The 12,210-nt window shown below is 45.5% G+C and overlaps 1 protein-coding gene across 4 annotated transcripts in view; it reads left to right on the top strand.

The window, feature by feature from the left end:
- Positions 1-2,169: 2,169 nt before the first annotated feature.
- The window catches only part of DDO (D-aspartate oxidase), a 28,928-nt gene continuing 18,887 nt past the window's right edge, over positions 2,170-12,210 (top strand). Inside the window, exons 1-3 of one of the 4 annotated variants that reach the window (XM_033234882.1) lie at positions 2,170-2,484; positions 4,473-4,648; positions 9,748-9,856. In XM_033234882.1, the coding sequence (XP_033090773.1) occupies positions 2,324-2,484; positions 4,473-4,648; positions 9,748-9,856 (446 nt within the window). In that variant the 5' untranslated portion in view covers positions 2,170-2,323. The remainder of the gene's footprint in view (positions 2,485-4,472; positions 4,649-9,747; positions 9,857-12,210) is intronic. The other 3 variants (XM_033234881.1, XM_033234879.1, XM_033234880.1) reach the window with 3 other exon arrangements.

Genomic DNA, 12,210 nt, shown 5'->3' with positions numbered 1-12,210 from the left:
TAGTGGCCAATGTTTTAACCATTGTGCCTACATAATAAAGCTTTCGTAAAAAAAAAAAAGAAAAACACGACAGTGTTTGGGGAGCTTCCAGATGGCTGAATATGCAGAGGTTCCTGGAGGTGGTGCCCCCAGAGAGGACATGGGAGCTTCTTGTTCCTTCCCACGTGCCTAGCCCTGGCCCTCTCTTCCACATGGCTCTTCATCTGTATCCTTTGTAATATCCATATTAATAAATGGGTAAAGGTAAGCAAAGTGTTCTCTTGAGTTCTGGAGCCACTCTAGCAAATTGAACCATTGTTAATTGAACCTGAAAAGGGGCCTGTAGGGACCCTGATTTTCAGCCCATCAGTCAGAAACCTACAACCTGGGGCTTGTGACTGGCATCCGAAGTAGGGTAAGTCTTGTGGGACTGAGCCCTCAACCTGTGGGATCTGACACTATCTCCAGGTAGCTGGTGTTAGAATTGAATTGAATTAGAGGACATGCAGCTGGAGTGTCTGCTAGGCAATCTGCAGAATGGGATGCTTAGTGTGTAGGGAGACAACACACCCAGTCACAGGAAGTGTTCTGTATTCAGTGACTGTGACAGTATTGAGCATAGCCGGAGAAAAAGCTGCTTTCCCGCACCACCCCTGCTCCAGCCCTCAGACCACTTTACAAAGAATTGTACGTATCTCAACTTATCAGAGACCTACAACACCTTGCAAGGGATTCTTAGTTCATTCTCGGTTTTCAGGTGGGCAATCAAACCCAGAAGTCAGGTGATTTGCTCAAGGTAAAAATGCAGGTCTCCTCACACCAAAGTTTGTGCTTTGGTTAAAAGATTGAGCTTTGGCTGGGCGCGGTGGCTCTACGCCTGTAATCCCAGGACTTTGGGAGGCCGAGGTGGGCAGATCACCAGGTAAGGAGATCGAGACCATCCTGGCTAACATGGTGAAACCCCGTCTCTACTAAGAATACAAAAAATTAGCCGGGCATGGTGGCGGGCACCTGTAGTCCCAGCTACTCAGGAGGCTGAGAAAGGAGAATGGTGTGAACTCAGGAGGCAGAGTTTGCAGTGAGCAGAGATTGCGCCACTGCACTCTAGCCTGGGCGACGGAGCGAGACACCATCTCAAAAAAAAAAAAAAAAAAGCTTGAACCTTGACGTCAGATAGCCAGACTGATTTTACCATTTAAGAGACCCTGGGCCCCTTTCTTACTGTCTTAGAGCCTCAATGTCCTCATCTATAGAATGGGGATAGTGATAATAGTGCCTACTTCATAGAGTGGTTGTGATACTTGATGTCATGCATGTGTCTAGCACGTGGTTAATGCTAAATATACGTTATTGAAAATATTATTGTCACTATTTTGACACATGACACTGCCTCCCTGTAAACAAACTTGTTAACTGATGCCTAGAGCTAAAGCTCATGCCTAGAGCTCAGTAGACACTCATCAAATATTGAATCTCTTCTTTGAATATGTGGGCTAAAGCAGGGATCCCAAATCCCCAACTGGCCTCACAGCAGGAGGTGAGCCGTGGGGGAGCAAGTGAAGTTTCATCTTCATTTACAGCCCCATCATTGGCATTACTGCCTGAGCTCTGCCTCTTGTCAGATCAGCTGAGGCACTAGATTCAATAGGTGCACAAATCCTACTGTAAACTGCACACAAAAGGGATCTAGTTTGCATGCTCTTTATGAGAATCTAATGCCTGATGATCTGTCACTGTCTCCCATGACTTCTAGAGAAAACCATCTAGTTGCAGGAAAACAAGCTCAGGGCTCCCACTAATTCTACATTATGTTGAGTTTTATAATTATTTCATTATTTATTACAACGTAATAATAACAAAAATAAAGTGCACAATAAATGTAATGCACTTGGATCATCCTGAAACCATATTCCCATCCCCAGTCTGTGGAAAAATTGTCTTCCACGAAACTAACCCCTGGTGCCTAAAAGGCTGGGGACTCCTGGGCTAAAGAATCATGTGGTTCTATCCTAGATTATCTCCTGAATAGTGCTTCCAGCTCCAATCAATCAACAACATTACTCAGCCCTCACCCCCTCCTTATTGCTTCGTCACCAGCTGCCCCAGCAGAGCCAGGCACCCGGCTAACTGTGGGCAGCCAAACGAGGTTGGAAGTTGGACAGGCTCACCTATTATTCACCATACCTACAAACCAGCTGGAGAAAGCCCAGGCTGGCGGCCAGATGGAGGGCTCGCGGGCCAGAAAGGGAAGGGCTTGGCTGAGACAGCACCATGGAGATGACAGGTTGAGGTCACTTGCTCCTTTCTCCAGGGCAATGTGTGACAGAGACAGCTGTGCAAGCCAATGGAAAGGAAGACCAGGGGGAATGTCCTGAATCAAGTCACCAATGGGAAGCAGTTTCGCTTTCCATCTGTCTCTCAGGGCACGAGGCCAGCCAGGCACTGCAAAACACGTTTTGGTACCAGAGACTTTGGTGGCTTCCAAGACTGCTTTTTCAGAGACAGGTACTTGAATTCTTGCTTTCAGCTGAGGGGTCGTTCCGTCCGTGCTCTGGGAGTTTGGGGGTGTGAATAAGGTCAGGGGACAGTGATGGACAGGCCACTGTGCCAGGACATACCACGTTACTGGCTCACTCCTCCTCCCTGGCAGCTGGTTATTCTTAGCCACAGATTGCTTGCCCTTTCAACTTAGTTGATTAGAGCTGTTTTGAGAGAGTTTCTGGACACGGGAGGCCAGTAAGGGCATCGGTGGCTGCAGGGCTGCACTCCTCAAGCCAGCCCCCACCAGGCTGCTGCAGCCTGGGCCCCTTCCCTTCTCTTCCCTCAGCCCTGGCAGGCCCGCTCGCTCTCAGCTGACCAGCCCACTGTACAGCAATCAAATTAATGAATCAAATTAACACAGAAATGCATAGACTGCTCGAGGAACAGGAAGAACACACTAAACTTCATTGGAGGGTTTTAAAGTCTCATAATGTGAGAATCTTCAGAACTGGAAGAGAAAGCAGAGGCCACTAACAACCAAGCCCATATTTCTCCTGCCAAGAGGCTGTGCGGAGGAAGCTGCCCTCCCTTCCAGAGGAAAGGTGAATTTCTGTGTGTGGGTGGCCATGGTTTATACCACGTGGCCTCCAGTGCCCTGATTACTGTACTTTAGACAGAGAAGGGCAACTATGCCAGAGGCAGATTCAGAGGCTGGCTGAGCCCAGCAAGCTGGCCTGGTGCTAGAATTTTCTCCAACAGGGGTGGCAATGACCAACTGGGACAATTGCATTTTCTCTCTCTCTGGAGTTTAAACCTGAGCCATACAGAGAGAGTCAGAGCAGGAACAGATGGGGAAAGCCAAGGACAGGGAAGCAAAGGCAGGCGGGGATGCTGACAGTGGAGCAAGGTTCCATGGGCGAGGGGTGGGACACGGGGTGCCAGCCCCAGAACACCCGGCCCGGGCTCCGGGATGTCTGTCCACTGTATTTCCATTCAGACTCTCCCAAGGAGCCCCCTTTATGAGACCACCTCACTAGGTCTCTCCTATTTACCACCCAAAGGAGCAAGGAATCCATCTGTTCTGTGTTACAGATGAGGGAGTGGAGGCTAGGAGACCACGGGCTGCTCCTCAGGTCACAGAACCAGTCCAGGACAGAGAGGGAACTGGTGACAGTGGCAGATGGCAGAGGAGACTGAGTTCAGCTGCTGGAACTTTCTGTAATGTCCTTATTATTAGAAACAAGTTTGTAGACAGAATTGAATTTTGAGTTGCTCATGGATCATGCCCCTCACCACTGTTCCTCAGGTAGTTCTGGGAGCAGAGACTACAGCTCTGTGGTTTTCCATCAGCCTTCCCTAGGTTGTGCCTATAGGGAAAATGGTTTAGGAAAGGGGGATGAGGCCGGGCACGGTGGCTCACGCCTGTGATCCCAGCACTTTGGTAAGCTGGGGCAGGCAGATCACAAGGTCAGGAGTTCGAGACCAGCCTGGCTAACATGCTGATACCCTGTCTCCACTAAAAATACAAAAATTAATCTGATGTGGTGGTGGGCGCCTGTAATCCCAGCTGCTCAGGAGGCTGAGGCAGGAGAATTGCTTGAACCTGGGAAGCGGAGGTTGCAGTGAGCCGAGATCTCGTCACTGTACTCCAGGCTGAGTGACAGAGCAAGACCCCATTTCAGAAAAAAAAAAAAAAAAAAGGAAAGGGGGAAGAATGTTTAGAAAACTCCCTCCAAATGCAGACCTACTTACCACCTGGGTGTTCTAAAGGCAAATCCAAGCCAGTTTTGTGCTACTCTCTAAAAGCCCATGGAGACCTTGTTGCCCATACCCCAATATTTAATGGAAAGCAAGTTTATAGGGATACTCTCTGTATCACATAAGAAACACCGATAGGCTAAGTCTTATTCTGAGTGGCTGAAGACCTAAGGAAAAAACTGTCAAGGCCAAACTTTGTCTGGTTGGGAAAATCCTCAAAACAAGGTGTATAGTCCCCATTTCCCTTGTCACAGGCTCATGGACACAGCACGGATTGCAGTTGTCGGGGCAGGTGTGGTGGGGCTCTCCACAGCTGTGTGTATCTCCAAACTGGTGCCCCAATGCTCCGTTACCATCATTTCAGACAAGTTTACTCCAGATACCACCAGCGATGTGGCAGCCGGAATGCTTATTCCTCACACTTATCCAGGTGAGAGATTTCAGCTCCTCTATCAGATCCAATAGATGGCAGATAGAATGATGTTAGTGGAATTCTGTTGACAAAGACAGCTGGCTATAGGTATAAGTGTAATATGTAGGGTTTTTTCTTTTTTCTTTCTTCTTTCTTTTTTTTTTCTTTTTAGACAGGGTCTCTCTCTGTCACTCAGGCTAAAGTGGAGTGGTGCAATCTTGGCTCACTGCAGCCTCAACCTCCCAGGCTCCAGTGATTCTCCCATCTCAGCTTCTTGTGTACCTGGGACTACAGGTGCACACCATCAAACCTGGCTAGTTTTGGTATTTTGTTTGTTTAGGGTAATTATTATTATTATTATTATTATTATACTTTAAGTTCTAGGGTGCATGTGCATAACCTGCTGATTTGTTACATATATATACTTGTGCCATGTTGGTGTGCTGCACCCATCAACTTGTCAGCATAGTTTTTGTATTTTTGTAGAGACAAGTTCTGCCATGTTGCCCAGGCTGGTCTCCAACTCCTGGCCTCAAGTGATCCATCCCCCTTGGCCTCCCAAAGTGCTAGGATTCCAGCCGCCATGCTTGGCCATAATGAGTGGTTTTCACATCCTGTTGGTTCATCTCTTAGGACAGCCTCAGTTATGCCGCAGGACATAAACAACCTCCAAATCTTAACAGCTTAAAAGACAAAAGTTTGTTCTTGCTCACACTACATGTGGACTGAGCATCAGCAAGGGGCCAGCTTGTCATCAGGGACCTAAGCCGACGGAGCAGATGTCATCCTGATTGTCATCAGTGCGTGTGCCCAGGGATGGAGGGGCGGGGACCTCTGAGGTTCTCGCCTCTGTGATTAAACACTCTACAGGAAGCAACTTTCAACGCTTCTGATGATGGCTCATTGGCGGAGTAGGCCACATGTCTCCACACTCAGCAGGAGGCCAGCAAGTGTGATTCTAAGGCTCCCAGAAGATGGATAGCAGAAGCATGCGTTGAACAGCACTGACGACTACATGATTGGCGGCTCTCTCTTTCCACTGATAACAGTAATGACTATCAAGTCAGAAATTACTTGTAATGGAGCTAAAATTATCCTAACTTCTAAGCCTGTATAAGAACAATTATCAGTATGTTTGTAATCAGTCAATCATAATTACTCAATATGTATTAAGGCCTGAAGATGCATTTATTATTATTATTTTTTAGACAGAGTCTTGCTCTGTCACCCAGGCTGGAGTGCAGTGGCACGATCCTGGCTTACTGACTCACTGCAACCTCCACCTCTGGGGTTCAAGAGATTCTCGTGCCTCAGCCTCCTGAGTAGCTGGGACTACAGGCATGTGGCACCACGCCCAGCTAATTTTTGTATTTTTAGTAGAGACAAGGTTTTGCCATGTTGACCAGGCTGGTCTCAGACTCCTGACTTCCCAAATTGCTGGGATTACAGGCATGAGCCACTGTGCCCCACCAATGCATTGATTTTTGAACATGTCCAGGCATCCTTTCCTTTCCGTATTTTCCACTTGAAATGGAGGAGGAAGAAAATAGCATTCAATAGAAACCAAAATCACGCTGCAGTAATGAGGTTCATACTCACTGTCCCCATTTCCTCATTTCCACTCTCTTTTTCCTCTTTAATTTTATTTTTTTATCAAAGTTATATATGCCCATAGTTTAAACTGTAAAATAGGTTATAACATTGATTACAAACCCCAGCAATCTGGAATATAAAAATTGCCCTATCCTTTTAATCTGGAAACTCATGTTCTTCAACTTAAGAAGCAATCTTTGAGTTACTCAATTGTTAACTTCCTTCCTTCTGAAGTCCTTGTCCCTCTTTCTGGAAATGTTAATATGCTGGACCTCCCAGACTGGTCCTCCAATTCTTTTAGCTTTCTCCGCCTCCTATTTATCTCTCTCTGTTTTACTTTCTGGGAGACTTACTCAATTTTATCTTTTACCTTGTTATTGAATTTTTTGTTTCTACTATAACATTGCTAATATTCCAAAGCTCTTTTTTGTTCTTTGAATTTTCCTTTGTTATAACATCTTATTTGTGTTAGAAGGTTGCAATGTCCTCTCTTATCTTTATGAAGATACTAATAACAGTTTTTAGAAACTTTCTCCCTGAATAGTATCTGAGTATCTGTCATCTCCAAATTGTGGGGTGTTTTTTTTTTTTTTTTTTCTCATTTTTCATGATAGAGGTTTTTCTTGGCCATGTGGTATTCTTTACCAGCCTGCTGATGGTTATGAGTGGGACTCTGAAGAGCAGGTGGGAATTTCTGAGTGTTTGCATAGGGCTTGTCGCCAATGAGCTCACTGGAGCAAGAGGGCAGGGCCATTTATTTGGGGACATCTGTGAGACATCACAGTTTAAGTTTTTCTTCTTGGGCAGGTCATGTTTCCCAGGGAAGAGGCTTCCATGTGCTGCCTGGGGAAGGTGAAGGCCCAGATGCCAGCTGGCATTCTAGAAGGTGACAGGGGAAGAGGCTGGGGTCCTAGCATCCAGTTTGCATGTGTTTCCTTAACTCTCCTGTTTTCAGCATAGCATCCCTGCCTTTGCTGGTGCTTGGTATTTTCCAGTCCAAAGACCCCTAAGAAAGAATAGACACATCTTTTATTAGGGTGGTAATGGCAGTGACCTTGGCATTGCAGGTGCAGGAACTTGGCTGGTCAGCTCCTGGGAACTGCCTCTCAGGAAACAAACATGGGCATCTGGTGTGTCCACCAGATGTCAGCTGATATAGCTTGGCTGTGTCCCCACCCAAATCTCATCTTGAATTGTAGTTCCCATAATCCCTAAATGTCGTAGGAGGGACCTGGTGGGAGGTAACTGAATCATGGAGGCAGTTACCCCCATGCTGCTGTTCTCATGATAGTGAGTGATTTCTCAGGAGATCTGGTGGTTTTATAAGGGGCTTTTCCCCCTTTGCGCAGCTCAGCTCTCATTCTTCTCTTCCTGCTGCCATGTGAAGAAGGACTTGTTTGCTTCCCTTTCCACCATGATCGTAAGTTTCCTGAGGTCTCCCCAGCCATGCTGAACTGTGAGTCAATTAAACCTCTTTCCTTTATAAATTACCCTGTCTCGGGTATGTCTTCATTAGCAGCGTGAGAACAGACGAACACACCAGCTTACACTAAGTGCTTTTCTTTTGATGAGAGTTCTTGGGACCATTTTCCAGGCTCTCCTTTGTCTGCATCAGGTCTAAGTGAGTGTTCAGAAGGCTGCCAGCTAGTCATGGAATCATCCCTCAAAGAGGGTTGCTCATCTGAGTGTTCACAGGGCCATCAAGGCCCGAGATCTCTTTGGCCAGGTGGCTGGGTCCCCTGGACCAGGGTTTTTCTCTCTGTGGTGCTACTAGATAAAGACTTTGGTCTTCTCTTTGGGTTTCTTTCCTACACACTATTCAGATGAGCCAGTTATAACTATCTCCTGTGCTCATAAATGTCAATACCATGTGGAGACCATGCCTGACCTGTAGGGTTGTTGTGGGGATTAAATGAGTTGATATATGTAAAGCATTTAGAACAATACCTGGCACATAGTAAGCACTATATCGGCATTTGCTACTGTTCCCACCATTCCAGCTGTAGTTCTATTTTAGCAGCATTTGAACATGAATTAGGTCACCAGGCTTCCTAGACCCACTGTTGGATGGGAATTGTCTGTTCTTTGGGATGACTTCTGCAGCATGTGAATCTCAGTCGCTATTTTGTTTATAAGGTTTGGGATGAGAACAGGGAGTTGCATTTTGATACAGCCTCACACACTGGCATAGATTGTTGGGCAAAATCTATTTGAGGTCTAATTTAGTTCCCTCTGCAGCTTATTATTTATTTATTCCTTATTTCTAAAGCAGCATCCCCAGTGTGAAATTTTGGAATATAGTGTTAATTTCACATGGGCACATGTTTAAAGATGGCAGTACAGGTTCGCTACTAAAGAAATATTTATTGGCTCTATAACAAGCGAATTATCTGAAAATCCCGCTACTGACATGCCTTCAGTGACCTGGGGGCTTTGCCTGGGAAGCAGGATGTCTCCAAAGGTCTTTCTATCTGTTCCTTGAATTTCAGGGACACCTCTCCAAGTGAAAACCAACTTAGCATCCTCTCTGCCTCAGTTCCCTCGTCTCCTCTGTGGCTTCCCTCATAGCAGTCCCTGAGGCTTATTGTTCCCTGGTCCCTGACCTAACCCTAGCCACTCTCTCCTGATCCTTCCACAAGAATCAGACGGCCACATACTTCAGCCACAGCTGGATTTGTCTGTGATTTTGGGTCATTCCTGCTGTCTCTGTGCCTACACTGGACACTATTATTTTGAGGCTTAAACCTCAAGGCCTCTTGTTTCTTCCCCAACAGGCCTGGCACCCTTCCAAAAGTTGTGTCTGGGTCCAACCCCATGTGTTCTGGCAGAGGTGCCTGGGGATGGTACAGTCCCTGCATGCCCCTGCTGGCCTCAGGAGTGCTACTCTGGCTGGCACCTGATTCCACGGTGTGGAGGGTAATGGCAGCTCCTGCTGGGAAGTCTAGCCTGCAGGGTGCTCGCCTCCAGCATGCAAACTTTGTTTCCTTGTACCAGGAGGCAAGCCCCTGGGACTCCCCATCGAGGTGCAGTCTGTTCTCTGTCCTGGTTGGCCTGGTCCCCATAGACCTGCCCATGTCATCCACTGTGTTTTCAGCCCCCAAGAAAGAGGCCCTCCGTCCTTCGTCCTATTGTCTCAACTGTGTGGCCAGCTGGATCCCGCAGCCATGAACTAAACTCTGCTCAGGTTGGTTATAGATCTGCCAAGGACCTCTGTAATATACCTAGTACCAAAAACCACCTTCCAGCTGCCTCGCACGCCAGGTTTTGCCCTTATTGGCCTGTTTTCCCTCCATTGATTAATCATATGAGCAGATTTGGACAGCGTGTGTCAACATGCAAATCTCTTGTTGCTGACAGATCCTCTGCCACAATGTGGCACTTTATATTAATATTTCTCCCTGCTTCCTTATTTTATTTTTGCCTCCTTAGTTTTTTTCCAAGTTTCTAGGAAGGAGCTTATTTGAAGCACTGTCATTATCATCATTTTCCTTTCTGTTCCACTTTGCTTTTCTCCATGATTACAGACATACCCATTCACACGCAGAAGCAGTGGTTCAGAGAGACCTTTAACCATCTCTTTGCAATTGCCAATTCTGCAGAAGCTGGAGATGCTGGTGTTCATTTGGTATCAGGGTAAGTGAAGAAATTTGAAGTTATTTTAGAATGTAGCATGATCTTAACAGGCATTAGAGTTCAACATAAAATATTTACTGAGTACCTGCTGTGAGCAGAGTGCTGACTTTGATGCAGGAGGATTCAGAAAGAGCATTATAGGCTTTACCCAAAGAACGGAAGAAAGGCAAGTTATGGTATTAGACTTTTTAACAATAAACAACAATCACAGTTTCTCATCACAAATAGGATTGATTTTGGGTTTCCTCAGAGACCATGCAGTGATTTGCAAATTTGGTTTTAAAAAAACACGTAGGAGGTAAATGCTGGGTTTGGGTGACGTGGGGATGGTGCAGCTGATGGAAAGCAAACAGGTATGATGCTGGGATGGCTGCAGAGACCTAAGGGATAGGGACTTCTTATTTATTCGGTGTCCTTGGAGAATGAGATCTTCCAAAGAAGGAAATTTTGTAGGTCACTAAACTTGCCTTTTGAAGTACCATTTGGAAAAAAAATATTTCTGAAACTGTTAGCACACTTCTATTTCATTTTTAATGCATAATTTCAGTAGGCATGCATAATTAAATGAAAATTGGAGAATAAATGCTATTTAACATTTTTATTAGTAAGACTAGCACTTAAAACATGACATCTTTTAATATCTTCCTAGACTGAGATCACTTAATATTCTATCACTTTCAATTTACATCTCAGTTTCATCATATGACATAACATACATGGCATTGGTGCATATTACACATGTAACATACATGTGTTAATCTGTGTGATAACAGTCTTTCTGTGGCCTTCTGAAAAAATGTGTCTTACCTCCTCTTTTGATATCAGGCTGCCCACTGACGTTTTCTGCTAGTCTAGTGTACACACTTGCATTGGGTGAATGTCTACCCTTTTCTCTTCTTGTTTTTCCTGACCGTCACAAACACCAAGACGATGCTGACGTCAGTAATTTCCCAAAAGCCCCTCTTCAAAGTAGTAACTTTGCTTTTCTATCAATCTATGGATTGATTCTTCTGTATAAGTGAATCTAGAGCCAGTTGATGAGCCCAGTAGAAAAAACATTCTCTTTGATTTATGGTTATACTGTCTTTGTCCAAAACCAACATGAGCCAGTCTAATTCACAAATTTTGGCTCTAAGTAATTTTTGGAAACAGCCATGTCCAAAATTCAAATGCCCTGTGCATCTTTGGCATAAGTATATAGGCTTATTCATCTATTTATTCCTTCAAAACAACATATTCAGCATTCTTCAGTATCAGGTTCCTTCTTAGGTATTAGGGATATAGCAGTGAGCAATTTAGTAATACTGCTTGGCATATAGTACATGCTTGACAAATACGTGTTGAGTTAATTTTTAAGGAAGCCAGACACAGAGCTGCCCTTATGTAGCTTATGTTCTGTAGAGAATGCAGTAAATCAAATGAGTTACCAAACTCACTGGGGGCATGAGTTACCAAAAGGAAGAAGTTAGGGTGCTATGGAAGCATATGTCTGGAGAAGAAACTTGCTCTGGGAAGTGATGAGAAGCCATCCAGATCAAAGCGTTTCATCCAAGACCATCAGGAAGAGTGTAAGTTAGTCTGGCGATGTTGCAGAGGTGAAGTAGGGGTGAGGCAGGGTGGGAGACGAAGGAGACAGCATTCCAGATGGAGGAAACAGCATACACCTAGCCCTGAGTCTAGGGCAACTGTGGTGTGTGGGAGGGACTGAAGGAAGTCCAGAGAAATGGGAAGGCATTGAGGGAGTTTACACAGTGAAGTGACTGGTCATAATTGCATTTCAAAAATACGTTTTCTGTAGTGTGGAGAATAGATTTGTGGGAAGACATGATGATGAGATAGATTGGGTGTGGATAATAGAAACAGAGAGTGGATGGACTTGAGAAATGCCTAAGAGGAGATTTGACAGGACTTGTCAGTTGATGGTATGTGAGAGGTGAGTAGGGACAGAGAATTAAGGATGATCCTTGGGTTTCTAGCATTAGCACCTGCATGGATGGGTACCATTTTCTGAGTTAGGTAGGATTGGGAAAAGGGTGGATGTGTGTGCGTGTGTGTGTGTGTGCGTGCGTGTGTAAATGCATGAGACTTCTAAGTAGACTGATCCAGTGGGGAGTAGGTAACACAGGTCTGGATCTATTTTTGGAGCTCAAGAGAGAGAATGGACTGGAGATAGAACCTTCGAAGTGCTCAGGACTGGAAATGCAGCCTTCTAAGTGTCTGGCCTGTAGGTCGTGGTGAAGATATGGAAGAGGGCAGTCTAGCCCAGGGCAAGAGTGGGCCAGCCCAGAGCCCTGCAGTAAAGGACATTTGTACCTTCATGGGGACTGCTCTGAATTAATTACCTACAGATACAC

This window comes from Trachypithecus francoisi, unplaced genomic scaffold (genome assembly GCF_009764315.1).
Source record: "Trachypithecus francoisi isolate TF-2019V2 unplaced genomic scaffold, Tfra_2.0 Lachesis_group15, whole genome shotgun sequence".
Classification (NCBI taxonomy): Eukaryota; Metazoa; Chordata; class Mammalia; order Primates; family Cercopithecidae; genus Trachypithecus; species Trachypithecus francoisi.
This window is presented reverse-complemented; position numbering and strand designations above follow the sequence as displayed.